Source organism: Phascolarctos cinereus, unplaced genomic scaffold, assembly GCF_003287225.1.
Source record: "Phascolarctos cinereus isolate Bilbo 61053 unplaced genomic scaffold, phaCin_HiC Scaffold_1;HRSCAF=81, whole genome shotgun sequence".
NCBI lineage: Eukaryota > Metazoa > Chordata > Mammalia > Diprotodontia > Phascolarctidae > Phascolarctos > Phascolarctos cinereus.
The window spans coordinates 10,809,224-10,831,592 of record NW_027555514.1 but is presented as its reverse complement, the minus strand read 5'-3'; the positions used below and the strand labels follow the sequence as shown (position 1 = coordinate 10,831,592).

Here is a 22,369-nt window from a genome sequence, read left to right as displayed (position 1 = left end):
CCAACATCAACATTATTGCTTGTCCCCAATAATTTGCACAGCACTCTAAGTTTATGAATTTATGAGATGGGATTTGAATCTAGATCTTTCCTGAATCCAATTACAGCAGTCTTGTAGTACAGTTATTTAGCCTGGAGAAAAGAGTTGAAATAGGAGGCATGATAACTGCTTTTAGGTATGTTGAGGATTGTCATGGGGACAAGCAATTAAGATTGTTCACAGGTTCAGTGTTATTATTGCTGTTGTGGGTCAGGATACAGGGAGAACTGAGGAGATGCCAGTTCAATCCTCCACACACACATATATAAACCCTTCCACAGTGTAAGTCATTACTATTTTGAATGACAAAATCATGGTGCAGACCTAGGATATTTTGGATGAACTTTGCACCCAGGGAGATTGACCTAAGACTCTGAAGTGGGCACTTTGAACAAGAAGAATATAGAAGTAATCTTTTAGGTGATGGGCAGAGAGCTCCTGAGACTCTAGGGAGCCTCCTGGCCAAGTGCTTTTAACCTGCTTCTTGGCAGCCTTTATCTGCCTGAACTGTATTTAACTGCTTCGAGAACTGGGTCAACCTGAGGGTATTAGAATACAGTTTTAGTACAAGGAGTGTATGTTTGACCATTCGATTTTTGAACAAGATGCAGAATAGCAAGTAGGATTATTACCAATGGGTAGAAATTAAAGGGATACAGATTTCAATACCCATCTAATTAAGAGCTTCTACCAATTAGAGTGATCATCATATGGAACAAATTGCCTCATGACTTGATGAATTTTCCATCATTACAGGTAATCAGACACAAGTTATAAAATCACAAGGGAATTTAGAGACAGCTGAGGCTATATACCATCAAGGTCCCCTTTACCTTAATATTCTGTGCTTTCAAATGTATATATTTGGGGTCCATTTTAGTAATATCAAGAAAACCATGAACAAGAGACAGAAATGGTCTCCAAAGGTATTTGACAGAGTTAGGGAGTATGTTCAGAACACAGTTCAAGATGAATTGAGATCCCCCTGTATGTTGTGGTCCTCCAGACTGACCTGTTCGCAAATGGCATCATTGCCCTCATCACCTCAAGCCCCAGAACATTGTAGTCACCCAAATCACATTCATGATCATCCCAGTGAGGTTGGTCAGTGGCCATCACAGCAAAGACCAATATTATTATTAGTAATAATAATAACAATGCAAAAATGTCTCTTGTCTAGGCTACATGGGATGGACCCATAGAACCAATCCGTCACAGCAGCTGGAGGGTGGACGATGAGCTGGGCACCAGAGAGCAGGCCAGAATGCCTTGGAGAAATTATATGATATTTTTAGTGCCTCCAAACTTCTCCCTGATATACAAAAGCCCTTCTTTTTAGCAACAGTTTCCCTCTATTGATACTCTTAACTAGGAGTCCTGGCACATGAGCAGTGTCTCTGAATATAAGAGGATCATAGGGTGCAGAGGTGGAAGGGCCACAGAGGACATCAAATCCACACTCCTCATTGTACAGATAAAAATACCAAGGCCTGTGCAGGTCTAGTGACTTGCCTGAATTTTTACGAGTAGAACGAATCACAGATAGTATCTGAACCCAGGTTCTCTGACTCCACTGTATCATGCTTCCACCTAATTATTATTGCTGAGGGCCACCAGCAAGGGACCAGTTTGGGGCATGGAGGACCAGGTTAAATGTGTGAATATGTCAGATGTGTGGTAAACCTTAAAGGGCCACATAAAAGCCCCTCGAGTTGATGATGGCACCAATGACAATGGCAGGGGTGGGGGTGGGTTGAGGGTCACATGTAAACAACAAAACAATATCCACGCAGAAATGTGCAGGAGATTGGATGTCTAGAACATTACCATAGAGATGTCTAATTGAAAAAGAATGCAGCTCTGTCCCAAAGAAAGAGTGAGGGATAAGTCATCAATAGCCCATGTATTCCACTACTAGATATGAAATGCCAAGAGATCTGGAGAAAGGCTATGTTGGGCAGCTCTTTCTCCCTTTACCCGAGCCCCTGCCATAGAGGGTTTACGGGAGCATTCAGACAAGAGACGCACAAGATGAGAAGGGATGGACAGATGAGAATTTGTACAACATAGGTAAGATCAGAGGTCAATTAAAGCATGTTTAACATCAGTAAATCAAGCACAAATATCGTAAGAGTGGAAAAACCAGAATTTTGCTTTTCATGACAATGCCATCTAATCACTCACCCTATCCCGGCTCAAACCCTGGGGTCATTTTTGAATCTCCCTTCACTTTCCCCCTCTCCCTACCCCATCCAAATCTGTTTCAAAGTTCTGCCAATTCTATCTCAGCAGTATCTCTTCCATCTATACCATCGACTGGATCTTTTTTTTTAAAGAAACTCCAATTCCAATGAAAATGAGCCCCAAATTCTCTCTGCCTCCCAACCCCCAACATGAATGACGTCATATCATTACCATAAAGTGTCAAGTCTAGGTGTACTCAAACTGAATGTGGGGGGGAAAGTGATGCTGGCTAATGAAAATCTGGCCCCAGATCTACATATTGATAGAAGGCACGCAGCAAAAGTGAATCTGTGAAACCCCATCTATCCACCCACTCCTTGGCACATCTTGAGCATGTATGCAGCCCATCCCTGCTTCAGATTACCCTCTGTTCCCCCTTCTCTTCATTTTCAAGGTCTGACACTGCCCATGGACTCAGTTTATTTTTCGGCCTCTTGGCACTGGAAGCCTGCCTGCCGAATGATAAAAGTAGAATTCTCTGCTGTCGGCAGGGCAGCCTCTGGGGAAGAGGGCCTGAAACCCAAACTTATATAAAATCCTATCCTGTTTGCAAACACCATATTCCCTGGGCTGTTCCCTAATCGCATCCCATAAACCCCTGCCCAGCTTGAGAGTCCACTGCTCATCTAAACAAATGCCATAAGCCCTTTTATACTTTTACAACCATGTCAAAAAATAATATTGCCTGCCAATAGTGATGTGATTGGAGGGGCCTCCTCGGAGCTATAAAAGAAGCCTGGGTCTGTTATCAATTTCTCTAAGTGTATCTGGGGAATTATGGGTCGATTCAGTTCCAAGTTATAAATGACAACTCGAAAGCCGCAGAAGCTTTTGAAGCTAGGAGCTGATGACGACATTATCATCAAAGCCTGCTCGTCCCTGCTCTTGTGGGTTTTGAGGCCTATCAAGGAAAGTAGGGGGAAACAAGGCTGAGAAATGATCTCAGGATTTCTTCACACAGCGGCAGGTCAGATGGGCAGGCGAGCAAATGCTATTTTTAGGGACACACTTGGTACAGTTGGAGCCAAGACCTTTCTGGATGGGTGTCTGTTTCCTGTTTCCCTTCGTGATCAACTTCATGATCTAGACTGGTACAGAAGCCCAAGAACTGGGAGTCAGAGGACCCAGGTTCCAATCGCATTTGTGCCACGTACTATCTTCGTGCTCTGGGGCAAATTACTTCAAGTCTCTGGGCCTCTCTTTCCTCCTCTATAACATTAGGGGGCTGGACTAAATGACCTTGGAAATGCTTTCGAGCTCTCAGGGCTCACAGCAACATAACTTGAAGGCCTGCATACTCATCCATGAGGCAACTCAGGGTCCTTTTGGCCTCCGCTCAGATTTCAGACACAGGAACAAAACTTAGAAGCACCCTAAGTCTTAGCCTTTGCAGTAAAATGCAGCTGCGGCATTGTCTGGCCTGCACCTCTGGAAGAGGCAATGAGAAAGGAGGTCTTTCCATTTCCCAGAATTATAGAATTACAGGAATTTCTCAGTGGACCTCCAGGGCCAACTTGTCTCACTCAAGGCCACAAAGAATCCCAAAGAATCCTCTCTGTAACATATGGAAGTGATGCCCCAGGCTCTGCTTGGGTCTTTCAGTTCCCACCTTTAGGCCTCCCAGGAGAGAAAGCCCTCCACTTCCTAAAATACATATTCAACTTAAGGATGGTTCTTGTTGTTAGAGAACATTCCTTTCTTGACATCATGCCTCAGTCTACCTCTTTGTAATTTCCACCTATTCTTTCTAGTCCTGCCCTTTGTGGCCACACAAAGCAAGTTTAATCTTTTTTTTTTCTTTCCAAGAAATAGCCCTTTAAAGACTGGAAGACAAACTCTTTTCTTTTCCAGCTAAATATCCTCAGTTCCTTCAGCTCAGCTTTATAGTGTCCTTTCAAACAAGTATTTACTAAGCACTTACAATGTGCCAGATTTGCTGCTGGGATTGCAATGACAAAGAATGCTGTAAGGGCAATGTCTCTACTGGGCTACCTGATAATCCTGTAGGAATGTATCTTAACCATTCCAGGCTAAAGTGGATCTATACATAAACCTCAGAATTCTATGAAGCCGATATTGATTATAATACCTGGGAAACTCCCAAGGAACATTCAAAGTCTTCAAGTTATTTCAGTTGGCCCACACAAATCTCAGGGAGCTATGGTCATAGGCACAAGCTCTCCAAGGGCACTATCCCATGCATATCTCTGCTCCTCTGAGGAGCTCTGATTTGCCAAGGTCTGCAACAGTATTGATCAACATGTATACTGTACATGCAAGTGTCTTTTTATGGTGTAATATGCCTTAAGAGGTTAAATTTAGAGCCATGTCCAAGAAAGATATAGTCATTCAGAAGAGTTTTACAGGGGCTTACAGATTCTTTAGAATGTCTACTTCTTGGGGAGCTTAAAAGCACTAGATCAAGTTGGGTCTCTTCAAGATCACCACCATGTTTCCTGGAGCTCTCAAAAGAAAGTCTCCAGACCAGTGAGTACAAAACTGGAGCCTTCTCAATTGGTGGGTCCAATTTTGTCCAGCTTGGAACCCTCCCAAGCCAATGCTTCTCCCCAAATACGTCCTTTGCATCCCTGGCTCTCAGCATCCTTAGATTCCTTGAAAACCCAACTCTGGTGGCACCTGCCACGTAACAGCTTTTCCAATCCTGCTCTCTCTGAGCTCACATGCCCCGAGGTCAATCTGGGCATATGCTAGCCTCACTCCTGCCTCTTTAATTCCAAGAGAAAAGGAGATTTACAAGGAAAGGCCAGTTTGATTTTGATCCTTGTATCTACAGAACCTGACACAAAATGTTTTTCACATAGTAGATGCTTGGGAAATGTTGACTGGCCAGAATTCGAGCTCCCTTAAAATGACTGTTTGAGAAAGTAAGAGCAGAAAGCAATCAAACACATTCCCCCCCCCCCAAGAGATTATTCTTACTTATATCGAGCAGGAGTTTTTACAGTCCTAGGCAATGTGGTGCTCTGTCCTAGTAAGTTAGGATCAGCATGGAATGGAAAGCAGCCTGAGTACAGTACACCAAGCAAGTCTGTCCACTGGTGATCTATTTCAGAGACAACAGCACAGCAGCAACTCAGAATTTTGAGACAAGGGGAAGCCTCATGAAGACATTTTCAGGTCTTTGACGTGTTGTTGATGGTGTTGTTTAAATGGGGGTGGGATGCGGTTGGAAAAGCTCAGCTCAACTAGCTGTCCGGCACCTCCCCGTGTTTAATCTCACTAACTTGGCACTAAGTCCTTTTTCTTCCACGCTACTTAAGAATCACAAATACTATCTCTACATCTTGAGCCCCAGAACAAAGTCTTGTGACTCCCTTGGTTTGACTCTGAAAATGGGGAAGCAGGCCCCAGGATACAGTGTTGTTGCTAATCCACAAAGACTTCAGTGTTCTTTTTGAAGATGGAAACTGTTGGATATTCCTAAAGGAACCATCACCAATGTGGCCCTCTATAGATGCCCATTGACACCATGCTTGTGGTGGTCCCATTCAGTGTTGGTGTTGGCCTGGTCTCAACCAGAAAGTAAAGAATCAGAAAGCTAACATGGAGAATGGGGAGTCAAGGAGGGGAGTTACCTCTCCTTGCCAACACTACCTTCATTAAAAAGGATAGTATGACATGAAAATACTACATGGCTCAGCATTTTACTTTTTAGGGGGAAAATATTATTTTAAGTATTATTTCTAAGTTCTCAAATACTAGCTTTTTTCCTTCTCTTTCTAATGCCCAAATTAGTTTATTGGAGCACTTTAAATATGACCTGAGAACATACAGACTTTAAGAGATCCTTGTTTATACATCATATCAAAACAAATGTATCCTTAGGATATGGTATAAATATCCCAGGTCAAAAAGACTACATTAATTATTTAGGTTGAAGACCACAAAATGGCCCCGGGGGTTATCAAGCAGTGTTTCCCAGCATGCACCATACTCTGTGAAGCCCAGGCCATTTTCATCTGGAATATAATGGACTGAGGCCTTTTGGTTTCAGCTCTTTGCAAAGTGAGTTCAGCTGCCTAGATGTATTTAACTCTCTTCCGATGCTTCTAAAAGTCCAGAGGAGACTTCACCAAGAAAAAGCCATAGCCTGAATAGCAATGGAAGCTAGGTGGGAGGAGCTATGTTCCTTGTGAGGTGTAAGCACAAAAGCTCATCCTTACCCCAAGTCCACCACAAGGCAGCAAGGAGAAGGCCTTCTGAGACGTATCCCCTACGGAAGGAAAGAGAAGAAAGAACTGAACACAAGGTGCAAGGGTCAGTGCAGTATTTCCTTTTGGCACATGGTACTGAAGGTAAATTCCAACAAGCTGGAATCATGGGTTGAGAGCCAGAAGGGGCACCAGAGGCTATTCAGTCCAGTGCCCTAATATTTGCTGATGTGGAAGCTGAGGCTCAGACAGGTTAAATAAGTTCATCCAGGGGTGGGGAACTTGTGACCTTGAGGTTACATGTGGCCCTCTAGGTCCTCAAGTGTGGCCCTTTGACTGAATCCAAACTTCACAGAACAAATCACCTTAATAAAAGGATTAGTTCTGTGAAACTTGGACTCAGTCAGAAGGCCACATCCAAGAACCTAGAAGGCCACATGTGGCCTTGAGGCTGCAGGCTGCCATCAGTCAGGAGCCAGTCAGTGTCTGAAGCAGGATTTTAACTCATCTTCCTCACTGCATCCAGGGCTCTATCAGCTCTTGCCTGATTAGGTATTCTCTTTTCAGGATTGCACATGACAGTTTATTATTCATGCAGGTACTCCAGAGCCTGTGCATTGGAGAAGGCAGATTTTCATGCATAGAATTTCTGACTCCTACTTGTATATGCGAAATATACTTTACCATGATTTAAAAATTATCCACGCATCCAATTTGTGAATTTCAAGTTTTCAGTTTGCTTTAGAGTTCACTTTAAATAGCTCAACTATCCATGGAATGCCTTGCTTTGGCATGACATTTTAGGCCAGTGATACTGATCAAAGGATTGTCTCTTTCCATATGCTTCAAGACAACATTTTATGAAACATGCAGGCCCACTTTTCTGGTGCATATTTTAGAGGTGGCCGAGATCCATGTTTATTAAACACTCCCTCTAACTTTATTAGACTAAAAGGCATCAGGTAGAAAGAAGATCCAGTAGTAGCCACACAAAACTCAGTAACTAAGAACTTCTCATCTGACCCTGAGTCCAGTTTTGGTTTGTTTTCTTTTCTTTTTCCTTTGTTTACTTAAAGTCCAGAGATAACTGATTAGCTATGGGACCCTGAAGACTACTGAGGAAAGCCACCAGTTCTTCATCAGACAATGGGGATTCCTGAAGAATCTGCCAAGGGGATACAAGCTTTCACAGATAATAACAACAGTGATCTCATGGAAATATTTGGTATCACATGACCTGAGTTCAAATCCTTGATCTGCTCTCCAATTCCAATGATCTTGGGGAGAGGAAGGAAGGAAGAAGCTTTTATTAAATATTTACAATATGCCATGTACTATGCTAAGTGCTTCACAAATATAATTTCATTATTATCATTCCATGTCTCTGGGCCTCAGTTTTCTCCTCTGTAAAATAAAGTATTGAACCAAATCCCCTTCCAACCATAAATCTGTGATTCTGAATCCATGAATATGTGAAGCTTCAAGTGAGAGCTGATGATGGTGGACTGTGCTTTTTTTACTCAATGATCAGCCTAGCTAAGAATGAAGACATTCATCGACAAAATGTGGGCCATCGTCAGATGAATGATTTTTTAAAAAATGTTGGCTACAACAACTTGGAAGTTATGTATCTGTCAGTGAAGAAAGTACCCACATTAAAGGAATCACAGATCCTTGAAAGTATCCTCTAATGAACAGGAAGGCCCAGGGCATTTGCCTCTCCCACATGAAGAATCTATGTCAAATAGTGGTCACCTAGCCAATCAGTGATGGAATTGTACCGTGAATCCAGACTCCTAATTCCAACGCACTTCACTTGTCCCAGTACAGATCAATAGAAACAGCATAATCCAAATTAGAAACAGATCTGGGGGGGAGGGGGGAATTTTCATTCCACGTGAGCCAAGGCCTCAGTGAGGTTCAGTGACAGATAAGAAAGGCTATTTTGAAAATAATGAATTATCTGAGTAGATTTTTTAAAATGCAATTCCTAACAGATGCGAAATGGGGGGAAAGTTGGTCCAAGAAGGAGGTGGGGAAGACTATTGAGTTACCCCAATGAGATAATCCTAGTAAGGACTGGAATATTATTTGAAAGCCAGATGGGAAGCTGATAGAAATCTATTGGCTGACAATTTAAAATAGGAATATTGACACGAGCAACAAGACCCATGCAGTGTATTTCTGCACACCAAGAGATTTCCTAAAGCATTCCCTTGGTGGTCAGTAAGACTTTTCAAGGAATATACTGTAATAGGGAATAAGTATAAGAAACGTTACTTACTCTCACAAATAAAGGACTGAGAAGCACCATAAAGAATCAGGGGAAGTTTTTCTCCTTCAGTGATGTCTGCAAAATTAGACAAAAATCCATTCTTCTTTTAACCAGTATACACAATGGATTTTTAGAACTGATTTGGCTCAGTGGTGTGACACCATGCAGGCTGAGATCTACTCAGCCCTAGGGTGATGGAAATGTTGGCAGCCAAGCAGGAAAATGAACTCCAATATCAGCTTCCTTGGAGAGTAATTACAGGTGGCAATCTAGTATCCAAACCTGATGTTCTCAGGGGAAGGGGGAAAAACATTGATCAATCCTTCAATGGTCTATTCAGTCTCCCTGTTTCAGCCCTAAGTATATCCTGACTGTACTCACCAACTGAAGAATCATTGCCTTCCCAAAGCAATAATATCTCCTGTGTTTACTTATACAGAGGAAGGTTGTCTTCTTTACATGCCCAAAATATACATTATATATGTTGTGTGTGTATCTACCTTCAATTTGGCTTATATATAGCACCTTCAGGGAAGAGAGATATCATATTAGAGGGGTGTGACATGGGGATAATACTGCGGTGAATAGAATGTAAGTTCCAAAGTAAGAGACCTGATTTCAAACTAGATGGAAAATGACAATATTTTCCAGTGATATACGTGAAAAATTAAAAAAAAAACTTATAGTAAGAATAAGTGATAATAAATGGACAGCCTTGAGCATTAAATGAGTATGCATAGGATCACAGATAGAGAGTTGGAAAGGATCTCAGAGCCAATCCCTTCTCAGCTTTTCAGTTGAAGAGCCTGAGGTTAAGGGAAGTTAAATGACATACCCAAGGTAACAAAGGTGGTAAGTACCAGAGCCTCTGACTGCAGGGGAAATGCTTTTCCCATAGGACTATGCTATCTGTAGAATTTTGATTGTTTAAATAGAAAGAAGTTTTTCACTTAGAGAAAAAAGGAAACATTGGTTTCTGCAAAACTGACAAAAATCATGTGGCATCAGTTAAAGAATCTAGGATTCTTGTCACTATCATCAAGAGTGATGTTGCTTGAAAATGAGAAATCATTTACATTAACTTTTAGCAAAAAAAAAAAGGTGAGAGAAGGAACTTTAAAAGCAAAAACAAAAAACAAAACCCAAAAACTTTTAACAACATTTTACTCTGAACCTTTCTCTGATTTTCCCTACTACAGATCTTCCTGGGATATCAGAGTATGATCTAATGAAATGGTCCAATAGCATATCTTCATAATTGAATCCTGTGACCCCTGAAAACTATTGTTTTCTGAATACCACTTAAAAATTCAATTCTACTTTAGTGACCAAAGATTTTATTTATTTGCAAATGATTCTTCTTGTTGCTTGTTCTATGACACATATCGGCATATAGATACATCCATCTGCCCCCTTGAGTTACTTATATAACTTTAATAAGCTCATAGGTTTAGGGGGAAGTCAAACAGTTCTACCTTTTCTTCTTACAGATAAGGAAACTGAGGCCCACAGAGCAGAAGTGACTTTCACAAGGTCACATAGATAATAAAGAATAGGGAGGTTCCTTATTCTACTTTTGGCATGTCAGCTAACTCCAAGAACAATGCCAGAAAAGTGTTCGTTTTAAAAATCAGTTTCATGCGTTTCTTAAAAATTATCTATTTAGTCACCAGTTGTACTTTCATAAAGGCACACCTTTTAAAATGTTTATTTTATTTTTCATTTATGAAATAAAACAAGCATTTCCATAACATTAGATTTTTTTTTAAAGATGATTGCACATGAAACTGTAAATCTATTATGTAAAAGAGACAACTACATTAACATTTATGCTTAACCTCCAATCTCCTTCTGGGCATATTTTTTTTTCCTTTAAAAATTGAAAGCGGTATTTTCTGTTTTCGAACTTCTCACAGGGCTCATACAAATCAGTACAAGCTGGCCCCAATGATCTGGATGTCCTTCATCCATCTCTCCCCAATCTGACAGAGTCTAACTCCTGGCCTGTGATTGGTTGGGTTGAGAAGTAGAAAGAATACAAGTTGTGGTAGTGGTTGGGACTCTGTTGCAATCTGCCCTTCATTTAAAAGAAAACAGTAACGGCCAGTCGTAAGCATGTAGCTCCCTTTCATAGCCCAACAGTATTAATCCAGCAGAATTTAGCCACAGTTTGGATGATTTCTCCAGTTGATTTATTGGTATCATGTATTATTGTCTAAATGTAAAGCTATTAATTTCCAAGATTCTACAACAAAGAAGGCACTTTGGAGAAAGCCACACCTAGAGTGTGGCAAATGAAACTTTGCCCAAGATGCTAAAATGCAGACGATTCAAAACATCAACCCATGCACTCCAAAACTAGGAGCTGCTAATTCTACTTCCTGTTCAACTGACCACTTCATTACCTCTGTTGCAATTTTTGCATCATGAATTACAAAATTGATTTGAGGTTGCCTTTCACGCTGTCTGTCCTGGTCAGGACACAGTGAGTGCTACTTTCCTTAATGTGTTTCAAGCAGTCCTAGGAGTCAACGTGGCCAGTTAACTCTCTGGCCTTAGGTATCCCACACAGTTCAGGGAATGGGGGTGTGTTGTCTTTACAAAGGGGGTAAATGTCTCTGCTGATTAGGCCACATAAATTTAGCTTCATTCCTATACGTACAGATGAATAGGTCATAAGAAGAAGTTTTTAATCTTTGAATTTAATAATGCCTGACTTCCAAACAACACTCCACCAAAATTTCCCCTGAAATGCTAACTTGAGGGCTACCACCCAATTCAACAAAGATTAGGATACCTGTACAACAGAGTGGTTATTGATTTTCCTTGTTCTTATACAGAGAGATGCCTGGTTTTCAATATCAGGGTCCTAGGTTCCCTTTAGAAAAACTCAGGCCAAGAGAGAAGAGGCGGAGCCAAGATGGCAGAGTGAAAGCAGTGACTTGCTTGAGCTCTCCCCCAAAGCCCTCCAAATACCTGTAAAAAATGGCTCTACACAAATTGTAGAGCGGTAGAATGCACAAAAAGACAGTGAAACAAATTTCCAGCCCAAGACAACCTGGATGGTTGATTGGAAAGGTCTATTGTGCCAGGCTGGGAGAGGAAAACAGCTCAGCATGGGTGTGCAGGCAAAGACCAGACCTCAGTGAATCTGGAGCAGGCCGCAGAGGATTGAATCAGGGGCAGCTGTCGTGGATTCTAGATTTTTCAAACCACAAATGCCAAAGACAACTTAGAAGGTCAGTAGGAAAAGGCTGTGATTGTGGTGAGAGAGAAGCTTGGTCCCAGCCCCAGTCTCAGTGCAGCACCAGGGCGGCAGCTGCTTCCCACAGGTTGGCCCACAGATAGAAGGGTATGAGTGACTGATCAGAGGAAGATTGCAGGTGCTGAGGCAGGAATCTCTTGCTCTGCCCATGTTTGGATCTGGGTCACAGTTCTGGGTCCTGGGGCAAGGAGGAGCATTGGTGTGGTGGAGTTTGTAGTGGCCGTAAAACGCAAATGCTCCTCACAGTCCCAAGGCAGAAAAGAGTGCTTGTGGTCACTCATAGATCAGAGCACAGGACAGGAGTAAACAATTCAACCTTCATCATACCACCTTGGAAGAACTAAAAATTTACAGGTCCCTAGAAATCTCTTTGAAAACAGCTGCACTAAACCCCTAAAGCGTGGGACAGTACATTCTCCACATTGGAAGCAGATGCCTACCTTAACAAAGAGTTTAAAAGTCAAGGAATTGGCTGGCAACATAGGCAAACTGCACAAAAAAGTCAGACCATAGAATCTTTCTTTGGTAACAAAGAAGATCAAAACACACAACCAGAAGAAGACAACGAAGTCAAAGTTCCTATATCCAAAGCCTCCAAGAAAAATATGAATCAGTACTGGGCCATGGAAGAGCTCAAAAAGGATTTTGAGAAGCAAGTAAGAGAAGTAGAAGAAAAGCTAGGAAGAGAAATGAGAGTGATGCGAGAAAATCATGAAAAACAAGTCAACAGCTTGCTAAAGGACACCCAAAAAATACTGAAGAAAATAACACCTTAGAAAATTAGCCTAACCCAAATGGCAAAAGAGGTCCAAAAAGCCAATGAGGAGAAGAATACCACAAAAAGCAGAATTGGCCAAATGGAAAAGGAAGTCCAAAAGCTTACTGGAGAAAATTCTTCCTTAAAAATGAGAATGGAGCAAATGGAAGCTAGTGATTTTATGAGAAATCAAGCCATTGTAAAACAAAACCATAATAATGAAATAATAGAAGACAATGTGAAATATCTCATAGCAAAAAAACAACTGACCTGGAAAATAGATCCAGGAGAGAGAATTTAGAAATACTCAGGCCAAATTTACTCAATTCTGTTTTAGAATGGTAGCGAATGACAGTGCTGAGGCGACCCAATAGTTTGAGTGGTTGTTTTAAAGTGAATCCATATGAGGATTCCAAACAACTGGATCACTTGAACATTTCAAATTTTGGATCCTTCAGAAACTACTGTGATTTTGATTGCCAACCACTATTATTCAATACTTATTTGGTTAAGACATAATTAATATTATTAATCAATCAATAAGGAGGACCGTGGAATAGTGGCTAGTGAGCCAGCTTCATTATTATGAATACCTGGTTGCAAGCCCCTTAACCTCTTAGGAACTACAGGCATCTCTGTATGTTCTAAGTCTCAGACAAGTAGCACATATGCATTGGTGGAGGAAGTTTCTACATTGGGAACTCAGAGACATGCTGCAATCACAGATCCAGACCCCTCTTTCCCCAAAAAGGAATCAAGAGTGACTTTATAGTCTTAGATGTTGGCATACTTCCCATGTTCATTACGTTTTCACATTAGAAAGAAATCAAATATTTTCATCCCACGTTCAAGATGCAGTGAGGTACATACCACATAGAATTTAGAACCAAATCAAATTGGACCTATTTGTGGTGCCATCTATCAGATAAGAGGAATGTGTCTCCCTAATACTTTTTCTCAGTCATTCCCTGAGATATTTTACTTTTGTAAATATATTAGGTATTCCATGTGACATACAACACTTTGAAAAGCAATTTTAGTAAATAATATAAAACATATTGGGTAGTTTTGTTGTTGTTTGCAAGGCTTTTTTGTGGGGAAGGGCAAATCTATGATCTCTTTAGTGTGAGGTACTCCCAGTGTGAACATTCCCTTCACTGATGCAGATCAAAAGTTGGTCTTATCTGCATTCTTAGATAGCACCCAGTGTCTGAACAACACATTATGCTTATGAGGAAAAAAAATTTAAACCCCTCCTTATGTGCCAAGGGATTTTTTTTTCTTTCTTCCTTTCCTCCTTTCCTTTTTTCTTTCTCTCTTTCCTTCTCTCTTTTTCTCTTCCTTCCTTCCTTCCTTCCTTCCTTCCTTCCTTCCTTCCTTCCTTCCTTCCTTCCTTCCTTCCTTCCTTCCTTCCTTCCTTCCTTCCTTCCTTCCTTCTTTTCTTTCTCATTCTGTTCTGTTTTGTTTTGCTTTTTCCCAGTGAGAAAGATGAAATAATTGAAAGAAACAAAATGAAGCCTAAAGGGAAAAAAAGATGAATCTAGAAGCCACACTGTCAGCGGACCCTTGGAAGGCTCAGAAATATGAGCAAAAGAGAAGATTCCCCCATCACCATTATCCAAGGCTACAAGTCCATAATTAAATCAGGCTGTGCAAATCCTATCAAAGTAAAAGTTACCAAATAGCTCTTTAAAAAAGTGAATATGAGGGAACGTTCTTGTCAGATTCCAAACCCTGCATTTGATTCATCTCCATTGGCTTCCACTATAACATTCTCTCTCCCTCTACTCAGCAACGCTGCTGGAAAAGCTGATTTTTGGCCCCACTCTTTGCCAAGTATTTGACAATGACAACCGCAATGACTAATGACAAGGCTGGAAGGTGCTGTTCTCAGTAGTACATACCTCGGAGCATCCTGGGGTCCAGCTTCTGTCTGCTCAAGGGGTCGGTGCCATAGAGAAGAGAATGATGGTCAGAATGGACCAGGTGTAATTCTTCTAGAGAAGCTTTTCGACCTTGGATCCGCTACAAGAAAACAAGAGAGGCTGGTGGGATTTCAGTGACACGATGCACAAGAACATAAGACCCTAAAGAGTAAGGTTAATTATAGGACGGAGGTGCAGCAGGTAAGAATGGGGCACTATTCTGCTTATTAAAGTACAATAATAGCATATGGGAAAAATAAAATAATAATAATCGCAATGGTAGCAAGAGGAATTATATAGCACTTTAAGATGCAGAAAGTGCTTTACGTATGTTATCTCATTTGATTTAAAAATGAATGCAAAGGTCCTGGACTTTAATGCTGTTTAAACTTAAGGGGGTGAGCTAATAAAAGCCAGTTTCCTGGTAAGGAAAAAAAAACATCATACAAAAAGTGATCAGCTTCTTACTCTATGAACTTTGTCATTGTCATCGTCATCATCATCACTATAGTAATTATGCAGTGCTGTAATGTTTCCACAATGCTTTATATCAGTTACCTAATTTGGTTTTCATTGAAACCCTCAGTGACAGGTGCTCGCATTACCCCCATGTTACAGATGAGGAGAATGAGGCTGAGAAATGTTCAACGACTTACTAAGAATCATACAACTAGATAGTGTCTGAAGTAGGATTCAAACACACTTGAGTCCAAGCTCCATTTTTGATCAGTATCAGTACACCACCTAGCTGCCTTCAACATGAAGACCACATGGGCTACTGGTTGGGGGACCCATTCATGAATTAAGACCCTGTTTTGTATAACCATCATCCACCCTGATCTGAGATCCCCCTACCTTCTTTAGAGGCTCTAATGAATATGAGTGAAGGACAAATTTCACCAATTGTACAAGTTGGTTTTAATGCTGTGCATTTGTCTCCCAGCTTGGACCTAAGCTCAATAGACAGCTTAACATCATTGAGGCAGAGAACTAATCAATTACTTTACTTCAAACTAGACATCAATTAATAACATGAAAACATTTTCCCCTTGTTTGTGGCCATCATCCTCTCTTCTGTCACATTATCAGACAGATCATTGAGTCATAGCTAGAAAGGACCACAGTGGTCATCTAATATGGTTTACAGATGAGGAAACTGAGGTCCAGAGCCCAAGGTAACACATTTGTAACTACCAGAGCTAGGATTCGAATCCAGGGCTTCTGATGGTAAAGCCAGCATTATTTCTCCTACACCATGCAGTTTCCTCTTGCTGTACATTTTCTGTAGAAGCTGATCTGGTGTATATAACAGAAATTGATGTATCCTCTGAGATTTGGGTGCCGAGAACATTTCACTTTACAAGTAGGAAACACTGGACCATATGCATAGAGGAGTGAAAGGACCCCCAGCTTGGGCCTCAGAAGTCTGGGTCCTACATTCAAGGTTTGGTTCTGCTCCCCACACTGCATTACCTTAGACAGGTCACTTTCTCCTGACTCTCTGAGATGGCGGTACTAGCTCAGGGGATCTTTTTCTGGTAGGGTCAGAACTTGGATGGGGAAAAAATACATCTTTATTTTTCACTATATTTTAATTGAGATTTTTGCTAATCTCTAACCATTTGCTTCCATTCTGATTAAAAAAAAAACACAACATTATTATAAGAAAGGGTCCATAGGTACCATCAGCCTGTCCAAAGGCTGTGGCTCAGAAAAAGTTAAGAATCCCTGGACTAGATGGTCTCTAAATTCCCATGATCCTCCTGTTTTAATAAGAGCTGGCAGTGAAACCTAGAGACACGATGAGCAAGCAAACGGTCCCCTTGTGCCTGAATAGCAGACAGGGCTCATTTAGAGACTGAGTAACACTCTGTCCCCTCCCAGAATCAGGGGGAGGGGGTCCAGTGTGAGCCTCTCTGAACTAAAATAAACTCTTCTCATTTCGGGGAGATAAAGCCAAGAAATGGGGTGATCCTTGGACAGGGGACACGGCTGGGAGAGAGGATGCTGAGAGACAGTACTGACAGTGACTGATGAATCCCGATGGGATGGGGCACAGTCAGGGCAGCAGGAAGAGGTGTATTCACAAGGGCCAGAAACTGAGACTCCTTTGGAACCCAGGCAAAGATATTTCAGTCTTTGACTATTCAAGTAAAAATGAAAATCATTTTATGGGAAAAATGAAGATATTTGCTAGTATCACTGTGACTCACCCTAATGGGACCATTTGTACTTCTAGAAAAATAAAAAATATATTTCAGATAAATATTTCCTCAAACAATTGTAATTCTTAAGCCAAGGAATGCTGAGAAGCCAGCAAAGGCCAGGGAGGATCGGGCCAAGATCTGGCCAGGATGAGCTGCCATGCTAGATTGCAGAGGTCAAATGGAGGACACACACTTTTCATTAGAACCATCTACACTCCCATGCTCACCAGAGCACTGCCAGTCCTTCAGTTTAATATAGATTGTAAATAACCAGCTGAGCTCAGAAAGTATCACCATTTCCTTCAAGAAACTCTGAATCTTTAATACCACAGTGAGATTTTTTTTATTTTTAATTTGGTACAGGTTATAGAGTGCTGGGCCTGGAGTCAGGAAGACCTACCTTTCAATTCAGCCTCAGAAACTTAATAGCTATGTGACCCTGGGCAAGCCATTTAATTTATCTGTGCCTCAGTATCCTTGTATGTAAAAAGTGGATAATAAAAGCATTATCTGTAATGGGAATAAGCTAGCAGTCTTTTCAAAAAGATCAGGGATGAAACAAGGATATCTATTATTACCACCTTTATTCAATATTGTTCTAAAATTGCAAGGAAATGGAAGGTATTAGAATAAGGGAGGAGGAAACAAAACTATTACTCTCTGCAGATGATATGATGGTATACTTAAGAATTCTAGAGAGTAAGCTAAAAAACCAGTTGAAATAATTAACAGTTTCAGCAAATTGCAAAATATAATATAGACCCACATAAATCCTCAGCATTTCTATAATTACCAACCAAGTCTAGCAGGAAGAGATAGAAAGAGAAATTCCACTTAAGATGACTGGAAACAATATGAAATACTCTGGAGTCTACCTGCCAAGACAAAACCAGGTACTACATGAATACAACGACAAACTGCTTTTCATGCAAATAAAGTCAGCTCTAAATGACTGCAGAAATATTAATTCCTCAGGAGTAGACACAGTCAACATAATAAAAAGGACAATTCTACCTAAAATAATTTGCTTATTCAGTGCCTTACCAATGAAAATACCAAAAACAAAAAATTATAAAGCTAGAAAAAAAACCAAAATTTGTCTGGAAGAACAAAAGGTCAAGAATGTAAAGGGAATCAATGAAAAAAAAAGTGAAGGAAGGTGGCTTATCAATACTAGATGTCAAACTGTATTACAAAGTGGTAATCATCAACATAATTTAGTACTGCCTAAGAAATAGAGTGGTGGATCAATGGAATAGATTAAGGACACAAGAAACAGTAGGAAATGACCATAGTGTTCTAGTGGTCGATAAACCCCAAAATCCCAGCTCTGGGGACAAGAACTCACTATTTGACAAAAAACTGCTGGGAAAATTGAAAAGCAGTTTGTCAGGAACTAGATATAGATCAACATCTCAGACTGCACATCAAGATAAAGTCAAAATGGCCACATGATATAAAGGATGTTATCATAAGCAAATCACCATCAGATCTATTGATAAGGGAAGAATTTATGAGCAAACAATTTATAGAGAGCATTAAAGGATGTGAAATGGATAACTTTGATTACATTTAATTAAAACATTTTTGCAGAAACAAAAATAATGCAGGCAAGATTAAAAGGAAAATGGATTTTTTTTTTTTTTGGTAGCAAGGGGATCTCTGATAAAGGCCTCATTTCTCTAATATATAGAGAATTTGGTCCAAATTTATAAGAATACATGTCATGCCCCAATTGATAAACTGTCAAGGGATATAAACAATTTTCAGAAGAAGGAAACAACCAAAACTATCTATAGTGTTTTGAAAAAAATGTTCCAAATCACTATTGATCAGAGAAATGAAAATTAAAACAACTCTGAGGTACCGCCTCAAACCTATCAGATTGACTACTAGAACAGAAAGGGAAAATGACAAATGTGGGAGGTATTATAGAAAAATTGGGACACTATTGTACTGTTCATGGGGTTGTGAACTGATTTAACCATTCTGGAGAACAATCTGGAACTATGCCAAAGGTACTTAAAACTGTGCATATGCTTTGACCCAACAATGCCCCTATTAGGACTACTCCAAAGACATCAAATAAAAAGGAAAATATTTATGAAAATTATTTTAAATATAATTATGTTTAATCATTAAATATTTAATAATTAATAATTATGATAAGACACTTAATATTTAAAAATTATTTAATATATTATATTCTATATAATATTATAAATATTTACAAAAATATCTGTAGTGGCTTTTTTTGTGGTGGGAAAAAATTGGAAATTCAGGGAATACCTATCAATTGGAGAATGACTGAAGAAGTTCTGTTGTATGATTGTAATGGATTACTATTACGCAATAAAAAATGATGAGCAGGAGAGTTTTAGAAAAATCTGGGAAGACTTACATGAACTGATGCAGATAGAAGTGAGCAGAACCAGGAAATCATTGTATACAATAGCAACAGTATTGTACAATCATAAACTGTGAATAACTCAGCTATTCTGAACAATATAATGATCCAAGACAATTCTGAAGAACTTATGATAAAAAATGCTATCCACCAGAGACTGAGGGAGTCTGACTGCAGATAAAAGAACACTTTTTTTTTATTTTATTTTTCTTTTTTTTCCGTCTTTTTTTTTTAACATGACAAATACAGAAATTTGTTTTGCATGACTTCACATGTATAATCTATATTAAACTGCTTGCCTTCTCAAGGTGGGGGGAGGAAAGAGAAAAAGGAAGAAAAATTTGGAACTAAAAAAACCCCAAATGTTAATATTTTTATATATAATTGAGAAGAAATAAAATATGAGATACACAAAAAAATAATAGCTTACTAAGTTGTTGTGAGGATCAAAAGAGATAATTTTTGTAAAGCTCTTAGCACACTGCCTGACACACAGTAGGCATTTCACAAATGCTTGTTCCTTTCCTTGCAATGTTAGATATTATTTACTTTACCTAAATTATTATTCGAGTGTATCATGTGCTTCTTGGAGGGCCCAGTTGGCTCTTGGAACCCTTCACCTTCTAGCTCCAGAACTACCTTTGTAGACACTAGTGGCCACCTCTGTGACCACAGGCAAGTCTCTCCAGCTCTCCCTGCCTCACCTTCTCATCTGTAAAAGGAAGAGGTTGGGGCAATGGCTCTCAAGACCGCTTCTCATCCTAAAATTCTGGTCCTGTGAACTTATCTCACACAACTTCCTTCATGCATTCTCCATTCTGTCTACATGTTGTTTCCCATACAAACTTGACACTTCATCTCTGACCACGGGGCTTTTGTACAAGCTGCCTCCCATGCCATTGAGGCCCTCTCTTCTTACTTCCATGTCTTCTAACCCTTGGTTCCTTCCAAGCTCAGCTCACATGTCACCTCCTCCACAAGTCTTTTCCTGATCCCCTTTGTTCCTAGGGCTTTCCTCTTCCTCAAATTACCTTATATTTATGTCTCTGTGAAAATCTTATATCCTCCTCACCTCCCAACAGAGTGCAAACTTCCTGAGGTCGAGGAATATTTGTTTTTCTTTTTGGTCTTGCATCCCCAATCTCTATCACATAGCAGGTATTTAGGAAATGCTTACTGAATGAACGGTTTTTATAATTTTTCCTAGGATTCACTTGCCTAAGGCTCCTATTTAAAGGTCATAGGATCATTCATCTAGAACTAAAAGGGGCCTGAGAGGTCATCCAGTCTAACACCTTCATTTTACATTTGAGGAAACTGAGGTTTCCTGGGAGAGGTTAAGTGACTTGTGCAGAGTCACACAGGTAATATGTTTCAGAGGCAGGATGTGAACCCAGTTCCTTTTATTCCAGCTCTTCCCTAAACACTCTCTCTCTCTCTCTCTCTCTCTCTCTTCTCTCTCTCTCTCTCTCTCTCTCTCTCTCACACACACACACCACACACACACACACACACACACACACACACTCACACACATACTGTATGATATGACTAGGAAACAGCCTAATATAGGGGAGAGGGGATTGGAACTTTAGTCAGGAAGACACGGAGGTCAAATTCTGCCTCAAAGTCTGTACTTCCTAATTATGTGTTTCTGGGCCAGTCCTCTCTCTAAGGTTCCTCCTAACTCCACAATGAGGACCCTACAGGCCTATGAATGACTCTCTTCACCAGCAGGTAAACAGTTCAGCCAGTGTGTCCCTGACATGTTACCATTTGGTCTGGAAAGTGCTCTCCAGAATTCCATCCAAAGATTAGCTGAATGACAAGTCATGGCAGGAAATGAATAAAAGGACATTTGCCCCAAATATCCAGGGGGACGTTTTTTAATAGTGAGATTTTGGCTGGTGGAAAAGTCTCATGGGGGAAATAATGAAAGCCCTAAGCTTGAGTCACTGACAAAGTAGATTGAATACAGTCCTGAAAAACTCCACAAGGAATAAGATCCCACCCCCCTGGCCCACCCCCAGCCCCAAGTTGGCAGAAAAAGGACCTGGATTGATCTAACAGAGATTCCCAGCTCTAATTTCTAGGATGCTGTGGAATTTGGACCTCCCAAAGTCAAAATTGTGCAATTCCTCTGGTGGACTGCCTCTAAGTTCTGGGTTGGATCCCTGGATAGAATATTGGAACTAGAGTCAGAAAGTCACATGTTCCAACCCTACCTCTGACACTTAAGAAGCTGGATGACTATGGGCAAGTCCATGAACATCTCTGAACCTCAGTTTCCTTATCTGTAAAAGGAGGACAGCACAACAAAAATGAGGTCATGCAATTAAAGCATTTCACAAGTGTCTACTCTAGAGGAGTGCCATGTTTTGTCCACCTCCTCTTCCTCCTTCTGGTTTAGTCCTTTGGAATGTCGGCTAAAGCTTGTGCCTTTACCCCACCCCACCCCCACATTACTGCCTCTGCATGAGTCAAATTTCTCTTCTGGAAAATATTGGTCCACAGAGAGAGAACTGCCCATATACATCGACCATTCAGTCCAAATGTGGGCCCCTTCCCCCTCCTGATGGTCCCTCATGCCCCTCCTCAGGGATCTCTTACTGAATGTAAGGATGTACGTTGACCAACTGTAAGTGAATAAAGAGAATCCACAGGGAGATACCTGCCATGGTGTTCACGCTTCCTGTGTTCAACATTGACCCACAAATGGAGAAAATACATATCCTCTGCTTTCATCTCTCTCATGAGAACTTTCCCTGTGAAATTCCCTTCCACTTTGCTCATTTCCCCTTCCACCACCTAAACCTGACAATCCCCAATTTACCTTCTGACCCTGAGCTGTCCATCCTTTCAGGTGCTTATAATACAGTGGAACAACACTCGTGTAATGAACAACTCAGTAAGTAACATTGTCTCTAGTTAGTGGTATAGCAGAAAGAGCAGTGGACCTGGAGTCAGGAAGACCTGAGTTCAAATTCATCCTTGGAGGCCACTTACCTCAGTTTCCTCACCTAAAAAATGGGTTAATAATAACACTGACCTCCAGGATTATTGTGAGGCTAAAATTAG

At 40.5% G+C, this 22,369-nt stretch overlaps 1 protein-coding gene across 1 annotated transcript in view; it reads right to left on the bottom strand.

Annotated features, from left to right (window-relative positions):
- Nucleotides 1-22,369, bottom strand: part of HDAC9 (histone deacetylase 9) — a 573,266-nt gene that overhangs the window by 240,056 nt on the left and 310,841 nt on the right. Inside the window, 2 exon segments of the mRNA XM_078150730.1 lie at nt 6,468-6,517; nt 14,657-14,777. Of these exon segments, the coding sequence (XP_078006856.1) occupies nt 6,468-6,517; nt 14,657-14,777 (171 nt within the window).